This window comes from Cervus canadensis, chromosome X (genome assembly GCF_019320065.1).
Source record: "Cervus canadensis isolate Bull #8, Minnesota chromosome X, ASM1932006v1, whole genome shotgun sequence".
Classification (NCBI taxonomy): Eukaryota; Metazoa; Chordata; class Mammalia; order Artiodactyla; family Cervidae; genus Cervus; species Cervus canadensis.
The window spans coordinates 49770661-49795140 of NC_057419.1; the positions used below are offsets into that span (position 1 = coordinate 49770661).

Here is a 24480-nt window from a genome sequence, read left to right on the forward strand (position 1 = left end):
GAAGTACCACAACTCATAGGGGTGTCTGGGTCTGACACCGGCTCCAAGAGCGCAGGAGCAGGGGAGGGCTCCCCTCTAGCTTAGCATCTGTGGTACGTCCCAAACCGGGGGCCCTCCAAGGCCCCGCGCTTCCGAGCTCCGCGCAAACTCTGGCTCTTCTACGACTGAGGTGATTTGCTCTTCCGTTGCCCCGTGGCTTCGGCTCATCTCCAGCAGGAAGGCGAGGCTTCCGCCCGGCACAGGGGGTGAGCTGGATCACGGTCCCCCCAGTCCCCTGAAGAACATTCGAAGGAGGGGGCTCAATTTCGGGGATCCTCAAAGGGGCATATTTGGGAGCTCTGAGCCCTGTGCGACATTTAGAGGTGGCCGTTTTTGAGGGGACGCAAGTGGCGTTAGGGACTCTGGGGTGGGACTTTGAAGTCTGTTTTCCGAGCGTCCCTCGGAGGCAGGGTTTATACCCCTTAGAGACTGGGTTTAGGGGGATGTTTGGGGCGACCCTTAGGATTCGTGTGTGAATACTCTTGTCCATGGGGTAGGATTCGGTGTGATTCCCAAGGGGAGAGGCAAAGTTTGAGGTTCCTGAACTCGAGGTGGAATTTGGGGAGGGCTTGATTCAGGAAGGGTCCTGGTGACGGTGGGAACAGGCGGGACCGACGTGGCATGTGGAGGTATCTAATGGCCTTTGTGACCTCAGCTTCTATTATGATGTCTCACCGCGCTTGGGTATTAAAGGCTGAGAGACCGGACACATTGGGGCCCACATGTTGTTTTAGGAAGAGGAGCCCCCAGCCCAGGCTGTAGAAGGGACGCTGGAGCCTAGCGTGCTAGGCTCTTTCTGAGGGGACAGAGTGTCACCGGCTTTCCTTTACCATGGCTTTATTCGCTATGCTTGAGGAGATAGGCTGTTGAGGAAGACCATTTTGGCCCTTTTCGCACCTGGTTCGTTGAAAGTATCAGCTTGTGAATTATTCACAAGGGGGCGGTTCATTGTGCTTAAGGGGCGTGCTGAAAGGGGCGCCTTGCTGTCTGCCGGGCAAATTTAGATCACACTGATAAAGCGTGAAAAGGTGAGTAGCGACCCGAGTTTTCTGTGGCTTGTCTAGGGGTATTGTGCATAATTCATGAGGGGCGTAGCTTTTAGGGCTTCATCGGCACGATCCGCTGTTAGCTTTTCCTTAGAGGTTTCAGGATTTAAGTTTTGCGTCTCCTGAAGGGATGAGGCCTCGCGCATTGTTCATTCTTTGCTGCCCGATAATCCCAGATTATCAACAAAGACTCTAGATTCAAGTCACATCGATCCTTGCCAGCTGTGTGATCTTTGGCAGATCTGTGAACTTGAAAAAATGAGTCTGAGCATAATGGTGATCAGGTTAGTTTGCACTCATTTAGCAGCTTGATTAGACCATTTAATCCCCACAGCAACCCTGGGAGGTAGGTTGTTATCGTCCCACTTTATAGATGAGGAAACTGGGATACCAGGAGGCTAAGTAATTTGCCTAAGGTTACTCACATTTAGTGAGTGGCTGAGCCAGGATTCAAATCCAGTTAGTCTAGTTCCAGAGTCTGTAGTCTTAAATACCATAATGTCTCTCTCCCACCCACCCAATTCACTGGTACTTCTACTACTGTTAGTCATATAATATAGCACCAGCTGGCCAGGCACTGTTCTGAGTGAGCCCTTTCTACATGGTTATTCATTTAAACTTCATCACAAGGTAGGTTACTATTGTTTTCATTTTATGGGTGGGGAAACAGTGGCCCAGAGAAGTGTCTGGTCCCAGGTCACAAAGCTAGTCATCGATGGGTGGAAGTGATTTTTGTGAGGATTTGAGAACTCAGGAGGTCTCCTTTGACCTGAGACCTGAAGGACAAGAAGTAACTGATTCCCTGCTCTGCATTCCTGACACAAGTGGCACAACACATGGAAAGGACTCACCAAAGGAACCACCATATAGCAGGCGATTGGTTAATGTGATCTATTATTATTATATAGAAATGTAGTGGGTGTTTATCGTGTGCCTGGGGCTTTGGTATACAGTTGTATCTCAGGTGACCTGGTAGTCTGTGCTACCTATTTAACAAACATTGGTGGCCTTAGTTCTCTGTTTTACAGTGTAAATCTGGAAGGGTGTTTCAAGGCATTATTTTTTAGATAATGCCCCAAGTTGGGGGTTTCTCTGGTGTCTGGGTATACCCTCACCCATAACTAATTTTATATCAATACAAAATATTATATTTACATGTTACCTTTACATTAATATATAATACTTTAAAAATGTAACAGTGCTCTGTGTCAGCAGTGCTCTGAGCTCATTTCATAGTTTATACTCTCTGGTTTTCATAGTGACACATTTTGCCTGTATGATGTAGGTGGGTTCTACTACTACCCCCATTCTGCGGTTGTAGAAACTGAGGCAACTGCCAAACGCAGGTAGTAAACCTGGATTTGGGTGGACCAAAGCAGCTCTGGTTCACGTGCAGTTAGTAACGGTGGGGAGGAGGCAGCTCCACTTCCCCCCTGGGTTTCCCCTGCGGCTCTGCAGCATCTTTCATTATTCATGAACAGGAAGTGGTGACCATGTTGCCTTGGCTGGAATACCATAATCCTTACTTGCTGGGCAGGGCTGTCTGGAGTATTTCTGTCCATCCAGCCTCATGCATAATTCATGAGTAACTGGGTGGGACCTTTCTTGACCTCTCTGAGTTTCCTGGTTGGGCTGCTGCAGTACCACTATTCATTATTCATGAGCCAGGTGAGAGTGTTTTCTTGTGTTAGCCCTATTTCCCTGTTTACAAGGTATTAGATGCAGCAATGGGCGGCCCTGTGTCTTTTGTCCTTGCCCACCTTATGCATTATTCATGAGATGTGGCCTCAATCTCCTTGGCTTCCAGGCTGCAGCAAGATTATTCATTATTCATGAGCATTGGGGTGTGGCTTCCATGTTTTAACATTGGCTTTCTGGTTGCGGGGTGTTAGTCAGCCAGCCACCCGGCCTCATGCATAATTCACCATCAGGAAGTGTGTCTTTGGTGGCCTTTCTGGGTTTCCATGGTAGCCTGGCTGTAACAATGTATTCATTATTCACGTTTCACGGGCGTGCCCTCTATGTCGTTTTACCTGTTTGCCTAGTTACTGCCAGAGTAACCCCCAGATGGTGCTATTCCCCTTCGAATGAGTTACAAACGGGGACCATCATACATGATTCATTAATGGGCGCGGCCTGCCTACATCCGGGTTTCTGGGGGGTGGGGCCCAAGGTTTTGTTCCGGCCTCGGTCTCCGCGGCCGCCATCTTGTGTCGGCGGCAGCGGAGGTGAAGGAGGTGCAGGAACGAGCAGAACCACTACGACCCGGGGAGGAGAAGTCGGCGGCGGTGATTCTAGGCGGCCCAGGCGGCGGGGAGGAGGAGGAGAAGGAGGAGGAGGGTGGTGGCCGGGCTTGGCTTCGGCTCCTAGAGGAGTTGGCGGCGGCGCGACCCGGGGAACCGGCATTGGTAACCAACCTTTCTCAGCGCCTTGGCCGGGGCAGGGGTTTCGGGATTGGATGGTGTTGGGCCAAGCTAATGTCAGGGCGGGTGGTGATGACTCGGACGGAGGGATCGTTGAAGAGAAGTGGGGGTACATTTTGGGCGGGGCCGATATTCCCCATCTGGGACCAGCCCAGTCCCTTGGGCTCCAAAATCTGACCTTAGGCTCAGACCTCCAGAATCTGCTATTAGAGCATTCCTAATCAGGGACTTGGCCCTGTCCTGCGTCTTGCATGGCAGATTGGAACTTCCCTCGGTCAGCAGTGGAGACAAACGGAATCGACATTCCTGGTCAAAGCCTCCTACCAGTGTATGTCATTAAAGACCTACCCCCAGAATCTTTCTTCATTCACCCTTCGTTCCTCAGAATTTGTCCTCGCAGCTTCCATGAGGGGCCAAACCTCAGGGAGGGTCCATTTGGTTTCATTTAACCTTCTCTAGCATTTTCCTTCAGAACCACCTTCCACACGCACATGCACACGCACGCACACACACAGTCTGCCGTAAGAGCTTTCAAGGAGTCTAGACCCTGTAAAAGGCTATTTGTGCTTGGCCTCCATGTCAGAGATCACTCCTCCACACCCCAGAGGTCTCCCAACCCACCTTGGCTCTAGCATCTTCCCTCCGAAACCTTTCTGGGCCAGCATTTCTATTCAGAGGTCCACTTCAGCATTCACCTTTAGAGATTGCTTTCATTCCTAGAATCTGTCCTTAAAGACTTCCTTTAAGAGAATGCTGCTTTTTTTCTTGTGGTCCCAGTATTCTCTTTAGAGACTATCCTTTGCAGGCCTCAACATCTCCCCCATCAGACACTCCTAACCCCCAGTATCTTCCCTCAGAGCTTCCCAGGGGACCAGACACCAGGGAGGAATTGCTTGGACACATAATCCTCCATTAGAGATCTCTCTGCCAGCCTCTGTCGTTGCAGACCCTAATGGCTCCTAGCCCCTTGCATCGGAGACTTGCCTCTCAAATCCCACCCTTCACTTAACCTCTGCCTTCAAAAGCCAACCAGGGTTCTAGCTTCTCTTACAGATCACTTAACGTTACATCAGGCCTCAGAATCTGCCCTCAGAGCCTTCCAGGATCCCAGCATCTTCATTCAGGGTTTCAGCTTTGTAGGACCCCAACATCATGGTCAGTTGTCTCTTCCCACAACAGGTCCAGTTGTTCTCCATCAGAGTAGAAAACCTCTCCTCAGCACCGACGCTCAGAGCCACCATGGGCTTCCACATAATTGATCAGAGAAACCCTGCTTACTGAAATCTTTAGGGCCAGAACTGTCTGGGCTCAGCCTCCCCTTTCCACTCCTCAGAGCAGTTGCAGTACCTAGCATGTACCAATCAGAGATCAACACGAGGCCTTTGTGCTCCATTAGAAATCCCTCCACAACCCCACCCTGGGCCTCAGCATCCACCCTCCTGGATCTCTGACATCAAGGTCAGAGACACCTTTTCCCCTGCAAGTCCCTGTTAGTTTTGGTCAAAGATTTTGCTCTGCCACCAGTGTAGACCCCCAGGGCCCCAGCATCCTCTTGATGGAGAGCACCCCTGCCCCCAGACCCCATCATCTTCCTGAAACCTACTTGCGCCCCAGAATCCCCCATCCATTCCTTGCGTAGCCACTGGGGCCTCCAGTGCAATTTCCCCACCCTTTCCTGAAAGCTCCTTTTCCAAAGACCCGGATTTGAGTCTTAACAACCTTGCCCAGTCACACCCTGGCTGTCCACCACACCACCACCCCCCGCCCTGGATTTCTAACATCCCCTTTCCTGTCTCCCTCTGACCCTCCAGAGGCTCAGGCAACCACTTCCTGATGCTTCTCTTTTATATTCCTAGGGATTTCTCAGTTAATCCCTCTTAGGAGGCTTGACAGGCCCCAGCATCCTGTGCCCTGCCTTCTCCCCGTGCTGATGACTTGACCCGGTGGCTGCCTGCTCTCAAGCCTGCTCCAGGGCTCCTACCTCAAACCGTCTCTGGTTTGGGTGGTAGAGAATGCTCAGGCTTCAAAATCAGCAGTTTGGAAATCTCAGACAAGCTCTGAAGCTCTCTGAGTCCTGGTTCAATTTGCTGAACATTTGGTAGTATATGTGTCCTAATTGGGGCCTGAGTATGTGTTGAGAGAGAAAAGGTATTGATTTTATACTTGGGGTGGAGGATCTTTAGATCTGCTGTGGGGTTTCTGCCCCAGACCCCTTTCTGCTTGCCCTGAGACTGGCCTGTTCCCAATCTCTGCAGCTCTCAGACCATCTGCTGAAACCTGCTTAGACCCTCACTGCCAGCACTAGGGATCCAGATGTCCAAGTCTAGATAGCAGAGATCTCTCTGGCCCTGGACCATTTCTAATTTCAGGTGCAGGGAGATGGTGTGTGCTCAACAACCAAATCAGTGGCAAGGCAAGGAGATAACTAAGTAATGGAGGCCTCTCTGGAGGTGTCTGGGGAGGAGCTTAAGTCGCTGAGTTCTGACCACAGACTTTGATTTTTTTTAACCTCCCTAGCAGCTCCTTGAGGGTATTTCCATTTGTCCCTGCTTTGCAGAAGAAAAAATGGGGCTCAAAGGAAATGATCTCCCTACTCTGTCTTAGGAAGTCAGTCATGGAAAATGGAATTTGCCTTGGTCTCCCAACTAACTCAACAAGCTTCTTCTACCTAGGTTGGTTTTTGGCATTCCCAGCAGTTCAGCGGGGTGCCTTGGACTGTAGCCAGCCTCCTGCCTCCTGGGTACCCCTCCCTCACCTCTCATCTGTCAGCTCTGTGGGCTGTGCCCCAAGATGGGTCCTGACTCTGTTCCCCCAGGAGGCATTTGGCAAACAGTCTAGCACCAGCTGCATGACGCTGGGCAAGTGACTGGAGTTTTCTGAGCCCTTGTTTTCTTATTTGTGGCATAGGTATAAGGTTATTTGGTTTGTGAACATTGTTAGAACTAGACAAAGCCCCTTACCCAGAGATTGATGGGCAGTAAGCTCCTAGTAGATGTTAGGGTGTTCGTGTCATCTTGCTTAGCGCTAGCATGTGACAAGTGCCAAGGTGGCCTCTTAGGTACAGTGGGGATACTTGGTGTGATTGGGTGTCAGAAAAGGCTCAGGGTAGGAGAACAGAGGCTTAGAGGTGCACTTGGGGTGAGGGGAAATGATTCAGAGTCCTGTCATCTCCAGTCTCTGGGTCTAGTCACCCCCTCGCTCCAAGATCTCACTTTCGCAGGCTGCATTATTCTGTCTCTGGGACCTAGTCCTCATGAGCTCAGGTTTTTCCATTTGTCTGGCAAGGACACTCAGCCCTGCCTTGCAGGGTCAGGACCATTGAGTGCATGAAGCAACATAAGGTTGGGAGGCAGCCTAGGTTTCCAGGGTCAGCAGATCCTAGTATGATTCCAGCTTGGCCACTCTCTTTGTGGGAACCTCAGTCAAGTCTCCAAAGTCCCTGAGTGGATTTTTTTCTTCCAATGTGAGTCGGGGGACAGTCTTACTGATAGTAGTCCAAACCCCACAGAAGTGCCCTGAGGACAAAGTGAGGCATAGCTCATAAAGTGCTTAGTTTGATATCTGGCACAGGGAGGACTCCTAATAAATATTCATTTATCATTGTTGACATGTTTAAAGGACTCCACACAGGGACAAGGCTTGGGAATTGTGTATTTCCTCTCTATCTCTGCATCTTTGTATCTCCTCTCTCTCTCTCTGCAACTTCTTTTATTGGCTCTGGGTGTTTTCCCCTCCTGGAGCTGGAGGTGGTGGGGAGGGGGTTGGACTTTTTGAAACTCTTTTCTGTGAATCCCCTTGGATGTCCAAGTCATGTTTCCTTCCCTGACCCCTGTCGTTGGGATTAAGGGGGAGGAGAATGGCTCCTTGCTATTGCCTCCCTCCCTGCTCCATGTCAGGCTCTCTGGTCTGTGTTATATCTCATCACTTCAACAACTCCATGGGGTAGGTAAGTGGTATTCTCACCTGTGTTTTCCAGGCAAGGGAACCAAGCCCATAAGGGTTAAGTGATATCTGTTGAGGAGTGGCAAGGTCTGACCTGAAACTACATCCTTCCTCTGACTCCCCCACAAGTACATTCTTGTCACTCCTTACCCCCCCACAGGATTGGAGTCTCTCCCTCATTATGCTGGGCTGGGGAGAAAAGTGAATGGCCTGGTGGTCAGCAGCATGGATTGCAAGCCAGACCACCTGGGTTCACATCTTAGCTCTGACAGCTATGTGACCCTGGGCAAGTCACCTCACCTCTCTGTACCTGTCTCCTCTTCTGTAAAATGGGGATATTAGCCCTTACATCTTCCCTTCTCCCCTCCAGTCATCACTATCCAGCAGGAACACCCCCATGCCCCAGGCTCACTTCTGATTTCTTTTATGCTCTCCAGATGTCCAGCTCGCCGCTGTCCAAGAAACGTCGCGTGTCCGGGCCTGATCCAAAGCCGGGTTCTAACTGTTCCTCTGCCCACTCCGTATTGTCTGAAGTGCCCTCGGTGCCAACTAACGTGAGTGTGTTCTTCCTAGAGACTGGCAGGCGGGGTGGTGGGTGGGAATGTCTTCTGTATCCCTATCCTGTCTGTCCCGTCCCTCCTCCTGCACATCTCCCTGAGCCTAGTCTTCCCCTCCATTTCTAGGGAATGGCGAAAAATGGCAGTGACGCGGACATAGATGAAGGCCTTTACTCCCGGCAGCTGTGAGTGGGGCCGAAGTTGGACTGTGAGGCGGGAGGGGGCTCTTGAGTGGATAGGGTCAGGAGGGCGTGACCCTGACCTGTGACACCCTCTAACCTGGCAGGTATGTGTTGGGCCATGAGGCAATGAAGCGGCTTCAGACCTCCAGTGTACTGGTATCAGGCCTTCGGGGCCTGGGCGTGGAGATTGCCAAGAACATCATCCTCGGTGGGGTCAAGGCTGTCACCCTGCATGACCAGGGCACTGCCCAGTGGGCCGACCTCTCCTCCCAGGTTCCTCTTCCTATCCCCCTTTTTTGTCAAGGCCCCAGCCCTCTGGGCTACACAGCCAGTTCACTTGTTCCTACATTGCCCTTTGCAGTTCTACCTGCGGGAAGAAGACATAGGAAAAAACCGAGCTGAGGTCTCCCAGCCCCGCCTTGCTGAGCTCAACAGCTACGTACCTGTCAGCGCCTATACTGGGCCCCTTGTGGAGGACTTTCTCAGTGACTTCCAGGTACCATGGGCCATCACCCGGCCTCCTGCCCAGTTCTCTCAGAGCCCAGCTCTGGTTTATTCATTTTATAAACACTTAATGGACTAGCCTGTGTGCCAGGTTTCACGCTAAGGCTGCAGCGAGGGAATGTGAGCAGGCTTTAGACCCTGGGCCTGCCTCTTTAGGAGGAATATGTGAGCCAGCAGATGGGAAGGCATAGTGGTTATGTGCACAGACTGGAGCCAAACTGCCTTGGAACGAGTCTCTCACTGTACTTGCATAACCTTGGGCCGGTCATGGAGTCTCCTGTTCCTGCCTTTGTCTGTCTGCAGACATGGGAATGGTAGTAATGCTGACTTGATAAAGGTTTTGTGAGGGCTATAGACTAGCAGCTGGTTGTTGGTTAAATAAAAACTCTGGGCTACAAAGAGGAGTTGTGGGAGCTGAAATTCTGCCCCAGGGTGTCCCTGCGAGCCAGGACACTGCTGCTGAACCCTGCTGTAGCCATGGGAATGGGTAGGCATTCAGGCAGAGAGTAGAGACCCAAGGATCATGGCTGAGCAGGTGTTTTAAGAATTGGGAACAAGTGGGTGTGGTAGGAGTGAGCTCAGACTTTGGCTGAGGACAAAGTTTTACTTCTGTGTCTCCCAGGGCATGGCAGGGCTGTAAATAGGCAGCAGTGGGTGTTGGCAAATGAAGGAGTCAGCTGTTATCCAGACTCTGTCCTCCCAGTTGCCTCTTTACCTTGCCTGCCATAGTCTAGGGATTCACATTTTCTTTCATTGAGTTTTGCTTGGGCTGAATCTGATACATGGTAGATACTTTCTGTTTGTGATAGAGAGCTGAACCAGCAAAGCCTTAAGGACCCCATGAGCCCTCCTACCAGCCTTCCTCCATGATCGCTCCCTTTACCCTTCACCCTGGTGCTGGGCCCTCGCCTGAGCTTCCATCTCTCCACAGGTGGTGGTCCTCACTAACAGCCCCCTGGAGGACCAGCTGCGGGTAGGTGAGTTCTGTCACAGCCGTGGCATCAAGCTGGTGGTGGCAGACACCCGGGGCCTGTTCGGGTGAGTGCCCCTGCCCTTTTCCATCCTGACCCCTGCCTTGCCCAAGAAAAGACCCCCAAGCTCTGACTGCCCTCAACCCCCCTTAGGCCCTTGGGTTTTGGATGCTATGTGTTTACCTTGCCCCATGTAGCATGAGCGCAGTCTGATTCCCAGCAGTGATGGGCTGAATTTGCTCAGCAAATACTCACTGCATCTTGAAGGACACATGCAGTTTCAGTGCGCATGGAACTCAAGCATCAGCCCTATTGCCTCCCTTTACAGGCAGCTCTTCTGTGATTTTGGAGAGGAAATGATCCTCACTGATTCCAATGGGGAGCAGCCGCTCAGTGCTATGGTTTCTATGGTCACCAAGGTGAGGAGGCCAGTCTTGGGTCCTGGCAGGCGGATGGGTGGTCACAGGCCTTCCTGTCTGCTCCCAGTACCCTGGGCCTGCCTTTGAGGTACTCCTCCTTCAACCAGGACAACCCCGGTGTGGTTACTTGTCTGGATGAGGCCCGACATGGCTTTGAGAGTGGCGACTTCGTCTCCTTTTCGGAAGTACAGGGCATGATTGAACTCAATGGAAGTCAGCCCATGGAAATCAAAGTCCTGGGTGAGCTAGGGCCAGGGGGGAACCAGGGGAGATAGGAGGTGTTTCCCTGGGCTCTGCATGAGGGGAGACACATCCTGGGTGTCTGAGATGAACCACAGATAGAGTCTCCTAAGGTCTACCCAGCAGGGTGTGGGGGAGAAGTGCTGTCTTGTGTTTGAGTTGTTCATAGAAAAGGCCCCTGATGTCTGCACTGAGGGGAGGTGAGGTCTCTGGTGTTTGAACAAAGATCAGAGGATCCACTTGTGTCTGAGCTGATTCAGACAGGGAGCAGAGAACGTCTTCCATTGTAGACATGGGGTTAGAGATGGGTCCCATGGGCGCTGGATCTGGGGTAGAGGGGAGATGGTTTCTGAATTTCGAGTAGAACCCAGGATGGAGAGGAGATTACTCCTGATGTCCAAGCTGGGTCAGGAATGGATTTTCCCTCATCTCGTAGGTGGTTGTAGTTTTTAGGGAGAGTGGGTGTCCTGACAGTTTCCCTGTCTGCCCTAGGTCCTTACACCTTTAGCATCTGTGACACCTCCAACTTCTCTGACTACATCCGTGGAGGCATCGTCAGCCAGGTCAAAGTACCCAAGAAGATCAGCTTTGTGAGTGTGAGGGGCAGTGGGATGTGGGGGATGTGGGGCCTGGGGCTGGGGCTGGGCATCTCATGATTCTTAATTCTTCTCTTCTGATTCTGATGCCCCGCTTCCCACAGAAATCCTTGCCAGCCTCCCTAGCAGAGCCTGACTTTGTGATGACAGACTTCGCCAAGTATTCCCGCCCTGCCCAGCTACACATTGGCTTCCAGGCCCTGCACCAATTCTGTGCTCAGCATGGCCGGTCCCCTCGGCCCCACAATGAGGTGGGTGTGGGGGAGCCAAGCCAAGGCAGATGACCTTGGCACTGCAGGCTCACTCTGCCCCTCTGCCTACACCTCTCGCCCCCCACACAGTGACCTAACAGGCATGCTCTTGGTTCCTTTGGCCCCACTAGGAGGATGCAGCAGAGCTGGTGACCATAGCCCAGGCTGTGAACACTCGATCCCTGCCTGCAGTGCAGCAGGACAGCCTGGATGAGGACCTCATCCGGAAGCTAGCATATGTGGCTGCTGGGGACCTGGCTCCCATAAATGCCTTCATTGGTGGCCTTGCTGCCCAGGAGGTCATGAAGGTCAGCATAGGTGGAAGAAGGCAGGGTTGGGGTAGGCCAGGTGCCTCCCTGCCTCTATCACTTGTCCCATCTGCATGAGGCCCCAGGTAAACACTGACTACTTCCCCTCTTCTGCCCATTCTCCAGGCTTGCTCTGGGAAGTTTATGCCCATCATGCAGTGGCTGTACTTTGATGCCCTTGAGTGTCTCCCTGAGGACAAAGAAGCCCTCACAGAGGACAAGTGCCTCCCGGTATGTGAGTAGAGCCCTGGGGCAGGTGACATAGGGGGCATTTCTGGTGAGGCTGCTCTCTGACCTTTGTCCCTTTGCATTCCTCAGCGCCAGAACCGTTATGATGGGCAGGTGGCTGTATTTGGCTCAGACCTGCAGGAGAGGTTGGGCAAGCAGAAGTACTTCCTGGTGAGTGATCTGCTGGGACACCTGCTTCCTTCATATCCCCTGGCTTCTGGCTACCTGTTATGGGGTCTCTTGCTACCTGAGGGAGTGTCTTTTGGTTCTCGTATCTGTATCACATGACTCTTGCCATTTTTTTTTTTTATCTTGGGAAAGCCTGGTATGTCCTTCTGTTTCCCCCATCTCTGCCTCCACTCTCAGATGACTAGGTTATTTTCACAGCCCTGGCACTTAAGGATGTGGCACTAGACACCCCTCTCTTGCTGTCTTCTGGGTAGTGAGAATACAGAGTGATAAGTGACTTCACACTGACCTGCATCGCCCTGACCCAGACACTCTGTCTCTTCTTGGTTGTCTTCTAGGTGGGTGCAGGGGCCATTGGCTGTGAACTGCTCAAGAACTTTGCCATGATTGGGCTGGGCTGTGCAGAAGATGGCGAAATTGTCGTCACAGACATGGACACCATTGAGAAGTCAAATTTGAACAGACAGTTTCTCTTCCGGCCCTGGGATGTCACTGTGAGTGTGGTGGGGGGTGGAGGTGATACTTTGTCATCTTGTTTTCCTCTTGTCTTTTGTTCCCATTCTTCCTGGAAAGGGGGCATTACTTACTGCCTTTTTCTTTCCTTCAGCTTACCCTCAGTTTCTGTCACTCGTTCAAGGAACACTGAGTACCCTTCCATTGAAGCCACTGTTTTTCATCTCCTGTTTCCTTTTTCCTTGACCTCGTATGAATGCTGGTTGGGACAGTGTGTTGGGGGTCCCAAGTTCAGTGATTCACTAAGGGGATTCACAGGACTCAGCATATAATCATACTCATGGCTATGATTTCTTCCAGTGAAAGAATGCTTAACAAAATCAGTAAAGAGAAGTTGGCTCATGGGGTGAAGTCTGGGGGAGACCAGGCACAAGTTTCCAAGACACTCTCCCAGTGGAGTTGCACAGGACATGTGTAATTCCCCTAGTGTCGAGTTGCCACAGCACATGTGAAATGTTGCCAATCAGCGAAGCTTATAAGAGACCCAGTAGCCAAGGGTTTTCCTGTGGGCTGGTCATGTAGGCACCCTCTTCTGGGAACATCCCCAAATTCCAGACTCCTAGAAGGAGAGCAGGAGTTTGGCCTAAACCATAGGGGAGCATAAGCAGCCTAGGCACAGTGAACAGCCTTTACCAGGTGGGGAATGGCAAGAACTCTTGAAATCCAGGTTTCCAGACTGCAGCCAAGGCCCAATCTAGCCAGGAGACCTCTTTCCTAGGAGAGCACTTGTGCTAGGTTCACTGTTCTCTGCACAGATAGAAGCTAGGCTATACGGGAATCTAGCTCGTCAGCCTTCTGTGGGGAATAGGGTCATTGCCTGGCCAGGATTGACTCCCCTTTTGTTCATTCATTTATTCACCAAGTAGTTATCCAGGGAGGTGCTGTTGTAGGTACTTGCAGTATACCAAGGAAACAAAGATTTGGTGGGGTGGGGACAGAGAGTAAAGAATAATCACAGTACAATAATGAAGTTTATACTCAGCGTTCTTGGTAAGTGCTGTGCAGAGGAAAGAGCAACAGCAAGATGAGGGAAGTGGGCAGACCGGGAAGATCAGTTTGCAGTTTTGATATGTGGTTGAGGAAGGGCTCATCTCTGCCAACTTGGAGGGTGTGAGGGAGTAGAGTTCCTCGACCACTCAGGCCAAGATCCTGAGGTGGGAGGGGAGTAGGAGATAAACTGGAGGAAATGGGGACCAAGTCATCTTACCTTCAGTGGAGGTAGAAGCAAGGGAGGCTTTTCAGCAGAGGAAGGATATGGCCTGACTCGAACTTCTTGTCTGTATGCTAAGATTGTTTTGTTTAGGGGGAATGTTCCCCAGCCTAGGTGCCATTACCTGAAAGAACAATGGATGTTGGGTAGGCAGAAGGACAGACGGCTATGCCTGTCCACTGCTTCCCTTTCCACCAAACCCCTGGTATATCTGTGCCTGCCCTAGCCCTGTGGTACTGTCATGAACTGTTTCCTGCCAAACCAGGGAGCTTCCTGAACTCAGGGCCTAGTTCTTCGCAGCATTAAATATGTCAGCCTTCAGGAGGACAGCTCTGTAGAGGTTCTCTTGCTGCACACATGAATAATTGAGTTTTGTTCCCCCATTCCCACTCTCACCCCCTCTAGAAATTAAAGTCTGACACAGCTGCTGCAGCTGTGCGCCAGATGAATCCTCATATCCGAGTGACAAGCCACCAGAACCGTGTAGGTCCTGACACTGAGCGCATCTATGACGATGATTTCTTCCAAAACCTGGATGGTGTAACCAATGCCCTGGATAATGTGGATGCCCGTGAGTTTGGAGGCGGGTGAGGAGGTCAGGGGCCAAGTTGCCAAGTTACGTGTATGCGTGTGCATGTGTGTGTGTGTGTGTGTGTGTATTTTGGAGGTGTTTGTCTTCCTGCCTCCTAATGTTCCATCTTGCCACTCATGTTATGTTGTGACCCCACCCCCAGGCATGTACATGGACCGCCGCTGCGTGTACTACCGTAAGCCACTGCTGGAGTCGGGCACACTGGGCACCAAGGGCAACGTGCAGGTGGTGATCCCCTTCCTAACAGAATCTTACAGCTCCAGCCAGGACCCGCCTGAAAAGTCCATCCCCATCTGCACACTGAAGAACTTCCCCAATGCCATCGAGCATACCCTGCAGGTGATCAGCATTGGTGGGAGAGAGCAGGGAGCAGGCACCCTGGCCTCATGGCTACCGGCCCCTCTGCTTTTTCTCTAAATCTTTCTCTTTTACTTCCCATCTTGTAGCCTAGATTGCTAGAATGATCCATTTCTTTCTCTCTCTTTCTTGGGAAAATATTCAACATTTAGGGCTTCCCTGATAGATCAGTTGGTAAAGAATTCACCTGCAATGCAGGAGACCCTGGTTCGATTCCTGGGTCAAGAATATCCGCTGAAGAAGGGGTAGGGTACCCACTCCAGTATTCTGGCCTGGAGAATTCCATGGACTGTATATTTTGCAGCCTATATTGCTAGAATGATCCATTTATTTCTCTCTTTTGGGAAAATTTTCAACATTTAGACAAAATACAAAGAATAGTACGAGGAACACTCAAATACTCTTAAATTTAACATTTGTTAATGTTTTGCCACATTTTCTTAGATTCATGTGTACTGTGGACATCATAGTGCTTCACTCCCTATACTTCTTCAAAGGGAGGCTATATTCCCACACAACAACAGGGTCTCAGCCTCAGCACTGGTGACAGTTGGGGCCCAATATTTCTTTGTCATGGGGGCATCCTAAGCACCATAGGATGTTTAGCACAATTCCTGGCTTCTTTCCACTAGATGCCAATGGCAGCCCCTTCTGTTTGTGACAACTAAAAATGTCTTCAGACATTGCTAGGTGTCCCCTGGGGACAGAATCACTCCCAGGTGAGAACTGCTGCATCTAGCCAAAATACCACCTTCATGTTGAACAACATCAGTGATAATTCTTACTGTCTCTCCTGGTTACTTATTTGTCTCTAACACTCAGTCCATATTCATGTGTCCCCTGCTGTTGCTCCAGATGGGTTTAACAGCCGGTTTTCCAGGATGATTTTGTTGGTATGATGCATATACATGTATAATACACAGCAGTGCACGTATTATCTGCCTGGAGGTTTTTACAAAATGAACAATATCTAGGTTATCCAGCACCTAGGTCTCAAATTAGAACCTGAGGATAATCATTGTGCTATCAGATGATTTTTACTGCAGTCTTTGAAAGCAGACCATTCAGAATGTTTACTTGAAGTATGGGGTATGGGAACAAAATAGGGAGAGAAAAAAAAAGTTTCCTCCATCACTTTCCCTTTCACCTCTCCAGTTCCACACTGGGTGTGTTTATATTTGTGCACCTGCCACAGTGTCACTAGGCCTTGAGTGACCTTGGACTTGGCTTCTCTGTCTCATGAAATGGAGTTGGCAGTGGTGTATACCTTACAGGGTTGCTGTAATGCACTTAGCATTCACTATGTATCTGGTGCCATTTTAAATAAGCTGTAAATGTATACATACTTGCAACCCCTGAGGTACTTAGGACTGTTACAGTACCTATTTGGGAAAGACCAGCACAGAGTTAGGTGTTACTGTGTATTCCTGAAGTCACAAAGTTAGATACTATGTAACAGCTGGATTTGAACCTAGATCTCACATCTGTGTCCTCCAAACCGCCTCAGAGGGCAGAGCCTCTGTCTAGTTTGCTGCCGAATCTTCAGGGCCTGTATAGAAATTGTTTTTGGGTTTGGTCTGAATTTTCTTTTTTCTTTTATTTTTAAATTTTAAAATATACATAACTTTTTTTTTTTTTACTGAGGCATGACATATTTCAAGTAAGGTATACAGATCTTAATTTTTTTTTCACACATTCATAAGTGTAACCACTGTCCAGGTCAAGTTCATTGGTTTTTCAATTGAGGTATTAGGGGGTTGAGGAGTGGGGAAGTTTGGGGGGCTTACCTTCTCCCAGAGCAGCTATATTCTTCCCATTGATTTGTTCACTGATGGTGTTTCTAACACTTCCAGAAGTCCGTTTTGTCCACCATTGCCCCCTGTAATCTGTTTGTTCTGTCTGTAGTGGGCTAGAGATGAGTTTGAAGGCCTCTTCAAGCAGCCGGCTGAAAATGTCAACCAATACCTCACGTAAGTAACCAAATGCCCCCTTAGCCCACCCCCTGCCCGCCAGTCAAGGCATCCTGGCTGCTTTCCTCACTGCTGAGACACCCAGCACAGGCACACTTCTCAAATGAATCTGTGAATGAGGCTTGGGCCTCATTCCATTGGGGGTCAGGATTTGCTTTCTCTGGAGAAAGTGAGGTTGCCCTGGAGCCCACTCCTGAGGCTGCTGTGTAATCCTGCCCCTTTGACCCCCCCCAAATTCCTGATAGAGACCCCAAGTTTGTGGAGCGGACCTTGCGACTGGCAGGCACCCAACCCCTGGAAGTGCTGGAGGCTGTGCAGCGCAGTCTTGTGCTGCAGCGGCCACAGACCTGGGCTGATTGTGTGACCTGGGCCTGCCACCACTGGCACACGCAGTATTCTAACAACATCCGGCAGCTGCTACACAACTTCCCTCCTGATCAGGTAATGCCCACTTGCCAGGTCCACTTGGCAGAATGCGTTTTTTCCATAACGGGAGCCTGCTGTGAGTTCTCTGGCTCCTCCTGGGGATTAGTCCAGCTGTGGCACATGCCCCAAGGTGTGGGGAGTCTCAGAAAAATGATTAAACTTGACCTATTTTTGCCATCCCCTTTCCTTCCAGCAAGACACTTTCATTTTTGTTTCCCTTACCTGTGGGGTGGGCTGACTCATCCACCTCCTAGGACTGTAGCGATCATAGAGGAGAAATCTTGGAGTTAAGAGCTCAGGAAATCAGTGGGGGTTCAACTCCCAGCACCATTTGCACTTGGGCAAGTCATGTAGCTTCTCTCTGTACTTCAGTTTCCTTGTCAGTAGAGGTGGTAATAATTACCTCATGAGAGTTCTTGTGAGGATTTCTTGGTATTTGTTAATATCAACTCAGTACAGTACCTGGCAGTTCATAAGAGTTTGTTAAGTGGCTGTGTCTTGCACAGAGTGAGTGCCAGGAGAACTCACTGGCACTGCCCCTAGTTCACCCTGGCATCAGAACTTCCATTCACAGGACCCTTATAGTCTGGGTTGTACATGATTGACTCCATCCCCTGCCATGCATGCCCAGCCAGGGCTAGTGAATAGGGCACACCCAAGGCCCAGGTGAGAAGGTAGGATTGCTGGAGAGGCCTCCAGTTTTAGATCCTGCTCCTCAAAAATCTCTCCACTTTCTTTAGCTCACAAGCTCAGGAGCTCCGTTCTGGTCTGGGCCCAAACGCTGTCCACACCCACTCACCTTTGATGTCAGCAACGTAAGTCTCCTCCTTGGGGTCTCCTAGGGTCAGGTGGAGAGGGGGTGGGAGGGAAGGAGGCCGAGGCTCCCCAGGTGAGGGCAGACGTGCTCACCCTTCCGGGCCCTGCCTTCTCCCAGCCCCTCCATCTGGACTACGTGATAGCTGCTGCCAACCTGTTCGCCCAGACCTACGGGCTGACAGGCTCTCAGGACCGAGCTGCTGTGGCCACGCTCCTACAGTCTGTGCAGGTCCCTGAGTTCACCCCCAAGTCTGGAGTCAAGATCCATGTCTCTGACCAGGAGCTGCAGAGCGCCAATGCCTCTGTGGGTGAGGATGTTTGGCCCTTCTGCCAGGAGTTACTGCCCCACTGGTCCTCTGCCCAGTGCAGCCTCCTCACCGGTTCTCTGCCCCTCGCACTGCTGTGCAACCCTGTCCTGAGACTTCCTTCTTGATCTGTTTATCTGGAGGGTGTGATTTCCACCAGTGGTCTTGCTCCTTTGGTATCTGCCCCCATCTTCTCACCCCCATGTTCCTCCATGTGTCTTCACCGTGATGTTACCCTCCACATAGTTTTCCTTATCCCCTTCTTCATATTTCCACCCCAGTTCCCCATCTCTCTCCCCCAGCTCATGCTATCGGGTGAAGGGCCAAACAGTTGACTCTCTTAGGCCATATAGTGTCTGCAGCTAATGATCTCTGCAGTTGAAGCCCAAAAGCAGCCATACACGATGAATGAATGTGGCTGTTTTTATTTTCTCCCATGTCTCCCATCTTCATCCCAAATATCTACCCCTCATGTTCCTCTCTGTATATTTTTTCTACTTCTGCATTTCACCCATATTTCCTTCATCTTTTTCCTCATATACATGCACATGTATTTGTATATGTATAAAGTATATATAAAACATACACAAGGTACATGTAAAATGTGTATAAACATTTTGTGTGTGTGTGTATACACGCAGACACTATATGTAGAGTATATATAGGGTGTATACAGTCTTCTCACCTATCTCACCCTCTATATATGCCCCTATTCTCTACTTTTTTGTATCTTCTGTCCTCCCATCTTAGCACATCTGCATACTTCTCCCGACTTCCTCTCTGTATATCTTCCCCTGCCCTTTTCCCCTGTATCCTCCATGTCTCCCCACCTCTCTGCATCATTCTCCCTGAGATTATAGCTCTCCCATCCTTATCTGTCCATCCCCACTTTCTCCTAATGTCTTTGTTTTAGTTCCTTAGTTTCTAGAGATACCTCTCTTACCTCTCTTGATATTCCACACTGCACCCCTCCCGACCCATTCTTCTTCAGGTTTGTACTCTGTTGTCCTGCACTGTTTCTTGTCATTGTCCCTTGTCTCTCCCAGGATGTCTTTCCTTTTCAAATCCTTTGTCTCCCTAAACACCTTTTGCCCCACTTGTTTCTATCTCAGACCCTGGCCTTCGATCTAAAGTGTTGACGGTGTCCCTCTCTCCCTGCAGATGACAGCCGTCTGGAAGAGCTCAAGGCTACGCTGCCCAGTCCCGAAAAGCTCCCTGGGTTCAAGATGTACCCTATTGACTTTGAGAAGGTGCTGGGTGGGGGCCCCAGCAGGCAGTGGGGATGGGCTAAGCATAGGTGGGCTGGACAGAACAGGCTTCTGGGGATCGGGAGGCAGCCCTAGGCCTTTGTGGGATTGGATCATGGGCCTGCTACGCAGCCCTGAAGGAATAGGTGTTCCCAGCCATGCCTTTGTGATCTGAGAGCCCAGCAGGTAATTGCAGTGGATACCTGTGGCCCCTGAGGCCAGGAATCCTCTTCCTCTGATTCTCTCCTATTGTCTCCCCGCCCTCCTCCCTTAACCTCTCACTCGTAAAAGGATGATGACACCAACTTCCATATGGATTTCATCGTGGCCGCATCCAACCTCCGGGCAGAGAACTATGACATTCCCCCTGCAGACCGGCACAAGGTGAGGCAAACCCAGACCCAACGTTCCACCCCCTCCCGGGTTGGATTTGCCCACATTTCATCCCTTCTTTAGATTCAGCCTCTTCTACTCTTAACTTCCACCGTCCTTGATCCTTTGCTGCCTCACAGAGCAAGCTGATTGCAGGAAAGATCATCCCAGCCATTGCCACAACCACAGCAGCCGTGGTTGGCCTTGTGTGTTTAGAGCTGTACAAGGTGGTACAGGGGCACCGACAGCTTGACTCCTACAAGAATGGTTTCCTTAACTTGGCCCTGCCCTTTTTTGGCTTCTCCGAGCCCCTAGCGGCACCTCGTCACCAGGTGAGGGTCTACATTAGGAAGTAGGTTTGTGGGTGGGATGTTTGTCTGTAGAGCTGACTCTAGTTTGCTTCATAGCCTGTCACCAGGAGAGGGTTTCTGTCAATGTATACCTCTTCGTGTACACCCTTGTTCATTTATTCACTTACCATGTTTTTTTTTAAGTACCTTCTATGTGTTAAGTAGGTGTCTGATTCTGACTGTGGAAGCCCTCAGAAAAGATATTTGAATATTAGATTATGATTAATAAGTGCACAATAGTAGCACCCAACATTTATTGAGTGCTTACTATGCTCAGTGCTTTTGCTTGCTTCATTCATTTATGCACTCAAATATTTATTGAGCACCTACTGTGTGCTAGGTACTCTTACAGGTGCTAAGGTTATATTCCTGAAATAGAGTAATACAGTAAACGATTTTGGAACCTCCAAAAAAGAACAAGATAAGGAGAACTTGGGAATACCAGGGGGAAAGGGGATGGATTTAGGATTTTAAATGTGGTATAGTCAGGAATGGCCTTAAGGAGAAGATGACATGTGAGTCCAGACTTGGAGGAGGTGAGAAAGACAGGCCAGACCTTGCCAGAAAGGCATTCCAGAGAGAGGGACCAGTGTGTGCAAGGGTACTGAGGTAGGAGTGTGCCTGGCCTGTTTGAGGAAGAAGTCATTAGAGCAAAATGTGGGAGAGGATGAGGTGATAGGAAATGAGCAGAAGAGAATAGGATTCCATGATGTAAGGCCTTGTCTCCATTATAAAAGTTTCATTGCTTACTCAAGGCCAGACAAAAGCCACAAGAACATTTTGGACAAAAGAGGCTTGTAGTCTGACTTAGCATGTCTGCATGAGTGAGGGGGAGACTGGTGGGGTTTGGTGCCCTGGTGGCCCCCATCCCATAGACTGCTACTTTCCCCACAGTACTATAACCAAGAGTGGACGTTGTGGGATCGCTTTGAGGTACAGGGTTTGCAGCCTAACGGTGAGGAGATGACCCTCAAACAGTTCCTCGACTACTTCAAGGTGAGAGCCCTTTCTGACCTTCACCCCACCTGGGGGTGGAGTGTGCAGGTGACTGACTTGTCCTGTCTGTGACACTGCTGTCCTCCCCCTCTTCCAGACGGAACATAAGTTGGAGATCACTATGCTGTCCCAGGGCGTGTCAATGCTCTACTCTTTTTTCATGCCAGCCGCCAAGCTCAAGGAACGATTGGATCAGCCGTGAGTTGGGTGGTGGGGAGCCTCAACTTGCAGCTGTCCCACTGCTGCTCACTGCCCCCAGCTACCTGCCCCTCCTCACTTACCTTTTGCCTCCCTGACCCTCTGCTCCCTCGTCCCCAGGATGACCGAGATTGTAAGCCGTGTGTCGAAACGAAAGCTTGGTCGCCACGTGCGAGCATTGGTGCTTGAATTGTGCTGTAACGATGAGAGCGGCGAGGATGTTGAGGTCCCCTATGTACGATACACCATCCGCTGATCCGTGTCCTCTCCTGTAGACTGACCCCAGCACCCCTTCTCCAGATCCCTTCCATCCAAGGTCTCCCATTTGACCTCTGGCAGTGGCCCAGCTAGCCAGGCTTGGTGTTCCCCTCCTCATCCCCCTACCTGAACTCCTCTTGCCGCTGCTTTCTACCTTGTTTGGAACCTGACTCCTAATAAAGAATTGTTAACCCAGATGTGGCATACCCTGCTGGTTCCAGGGAAAGAAGGGACTTCCTGGAGCTGTGTAATTCATGTGGTAACCCAAAGGGCTCAGCCTCACCCCAGCTTCCAGCATCCCAGGCAGAGAAAATGTGGGAATTGTCATGTCTTCCCCGCTGTCCTTCCTGCTTAGGAAGAAGTGGCGGCATGGGTGAGGCCATAGAGAGCAGGTATCTAGGTCTCTGTGACCTCACTGGAGCTGGGTTCCAATTAGCCTTCTCCATCTCTAGCTCCTAACTCCCTGCCTTATTGATTTTGAGAGGTAGTAAAGAGTAGTGTTTGAACAAGTCCTTTAACTTCTCTAAACTTGCTCCTCCTCTGTGAAGGAAAACATATGGCAACCAGTCAGCCAGGGCTTGGTCACTGTGGCTTATGTCCTTGGGGAAGATCCCTTCCCACCTGGATCGAAGCACTCAGATCCTGGACAAGCCTTCAGCATCACAGTTCCCAGTGCCAGGAATTCCTTTGGTGCCCTTTGTTCAACTTCCCTGCTGAAGGGAGGGCTCAACAGCTCTGCTGGACTGAGGAATGCCAGTGTTTGTGCATACTTTGAAGTTTTGATGAAAATATTTGGCTGAGAACATCTGTGGAGGAAAAGCCTCTTTCCTGTCCCTCAGATCTGGGCTCCTTGTCATGAGGCTTCCCACCTGTGAGAGCCAGCTGTGGGTTGTTGATTGGTTAGAGCAGGCAGTAGGAGGCCCACTACAAACCCCACCAGGACTGCAGAACTTCCCACACTCTGTCTTAGGTCTTGGCTGAGCACATCAGACAGTTGAAAGCACCAGTCTGACTGGCCACGTGGTGCCAGAGGATGCCATTCATAACCACTGTCTTTCACCCAGCCAGACTTCCAACTTTTTCCTTTTCCATTTAGAAAGTCCTTCACTCAAACCTGAGTATTGGGAATTGCACAACTGGCCTGAACTTGACCTGACACCCATCACAGCCTGTCTGCACAACTCTTGCCTCCTGGGCCAGCTCTAGACCCCAAGCACAGCATATGCCCTTGCCTACCTCGCTCTGGTTACTTTTCTTGACCTTTGCTGCTTGGGTGACGTCATCCTTCCATACTTCCCTTCATTCTCCACCAGGACATTAGGGATTGAAGTGCTTTACCTCTGGGATCTGTTTACTGGTCATGCTGGCTGGCTAGGTCAAGTGGAGAGGTTTTCCCACTACAGGTACTTTGTCCATTATTGCTGCTCTAGAGTACCCCAAACACTCTGCACCTCTGTCCACTGTTTTCACTGTTGCAGCATCTGAGGTTTGCACACGAACTTGATTTCTCTGCTTCTAGTATCCTGGTACCTTTGTGGGTACTCTAGGCCTTGTTCACTGTATCCCCCTCAGCACAGCTCCTGGATCCCCTTGCTACCTAATTCACACAAGGTATGAGAACAGCTTCTTCATCAAGAACCCATGATTTCTGGTTGCATCTTTGTTGCCCACACATGCCATTTTACTTCTCTGTCATTTTTGCCTACCATTATAACACCAGCAAGATGGGAGACCAGGGCTCAGTGGGCAAGGTTTCCAGTCACTGCACTGAGCCCTCTGCACCCAGCAGGCACAAAGGACAGGGTAGGGACAAGGTTGTCTCTTGTCTCTGCCTAATACTATTTACCATCAGTCACTCAACAAACATTTGTCAACTGCTTACTGTGAGCCAGGCAGTATTGTAGGCATTGGAGACAGCAACAGATTAAAAAAATCCCTGTCCTGGGGTGGGAGGTGTGTGTGCATGCACATACTGGTGAGACTCAGACAGTAAACACAGTAAGTAAATTGCATGTTAGAAGTTGATCAGTGCAATTCAAAAGGTCTGTAGAGCCAGGTGTGGAGGTCTGGAATGATGGGGTGCAGGTAGGCATTTTTAAATAGGGGAGTCAGAGAAGGTTTTATGAAGACGGTGACATTAAAACAAGGACTTGAAGAGGATGAGGCATGTGAATATCTGAGGGAAGAGCATTCCAGGCAAAGGGAACAGCAAGTGCAAAGTCCCTGAGACTGGATTGTGCTTTATTCAGGAACAGCTAGGATAATAGTATGGCTGGAGTGGAGTGAGAAGGGTAAGAGATGAGGCCTGGGAAGTGGTAGACCTGAAAATCTGTTCTGAGGTGGACTTTTGTCAAGTATTTCCACTCACGACATGCTCTGGTAAATCCTTGTTTGTATGAACTGGTATGGCCAAGGGTATCATAAAGGGAAGCCCAGAAGAGGTGGGGAATATGGCTTTAGACTGTAAAGATGTGCAATGGAGTCTACCTCCATTTGAACTGGGCTTGGTGATAGTGTAGGAGTTTTCCAGGCAGAGAGGGGTAAGGGATTAATGCTTGACACACAACAGGCACCCAATAAATAGAAACCTGGACAGCTCAGGAGGTGGTGCAGGGGGGAGTCATGGGTGGGGCTCTGGTGGACCAGAAGAGGTAGTTGAGAGGGGGCAGTTCAGTTCAGTCACTCAGTTATGTCTGACTATTTGCAACCCCATGGACTGCAGCACGTCAGGCTTCCTGTCCATCACCAACTCCCGGAGCTTGCTCAAACTCCTGTCCATCGAGTCGGTGAAAGGTGGCAGTAAAACCCAATTTAGGGTGCAAGTCCTCGGGCGAAGGGAAAGAGACGTCCCCTTCCAAGTCAAAGCCCGAACCATGCCAAGTAATGCTCTCGCCCCTTTAAAGGTCCATCTTTCCCATCAGCCTAGGTTGCACCCTGTGAGCTTCGTTGATGGAGATGGGAGTGGCTAGAGGCGG

The 24480-nt window shown here is 50.4% G+C and overlaps 1 protein-coding gene across 2 annotated transcripts; it reads left to right on the forward strand.

The window, feature by feature from the left end:
• The first annotated feature begins 93 nt into the window (after positions 1–93).
• On the forward strand, positions 94–21702 carry UBA1 (ubiquitin like modifier activating enzyme 1). 2 transcript variants are annotated; one of them, XM_043458707.1, is made up of 26 exons: positions 94–245; positions 7888–8004; positions 8134–8192; positions 8294–8462; positions 8551–8685; positions 9625–9731; positions 9993–10083; positions 10191–10323; positions 10816–10913; positions 11024–11170; positions 11302–11478; positions 11605–11709; positions 11797–11877; positions 12234–12389; positions 14024–14189; positions 14353–14549; positions 16473–16537; positions 16783–16978; positions 17704–17778; positions 17898–18087; positions 19246–19334; positions 19623–19715; positions 19844–20035; positions 20948–21049; positions 21147–21247; positions 21368–21702. In XM_043458707.1, the coding sequence occupies exons 2-26, from the start codon at positions 7888–7890 to the stop codon at positions 21501–21503; spliced, it is 3177 nt and encodes a 1058-aa protein (XP_043314642.1). In that variant the 5' UTR covers positions 94–245; the 3' UTR covers positions 21504–21702. The 2 variants fall into 2 exon arrangements, with proteins under 2 accessions (XP_043314642.1, XP_043314641.1); XM_043458706.1 differs by lacking the exon at positions 94–245 and adding an exon at positions 3280–3493.
• Positions 21703–24480: the final 2778 nt, after the last annotated feature.

What these genes read in the sequence shown, in the direction of transcription:
- UBA1 (XM_043458707.1), top strand. Translation starts at nt 7,888, where the DNA reads ATGTCCAGCTCGCCGCTGTCCAAGAAACGTCGCGTGTCCGGGCCTGAT. An exon ending in GGCCTTTACTCCCGGCAGCT is followed by an intron (nt 8,193 to 8,293) that starts GTGAGTGGGGCC and finishes CTAACCTGGCAG; the next exon opens with GTATGTGTTGGGCCATGAGG. An exon ending in GGGCCGACCTCTCCTCCCAG is followed by an intron (nt 8,463 to 8,550) that starts GTTCCTCTTCCT and finishes TGCCCTTTGCAG; the next exon opens with TTCTACCTGCGGGAAGAAGA.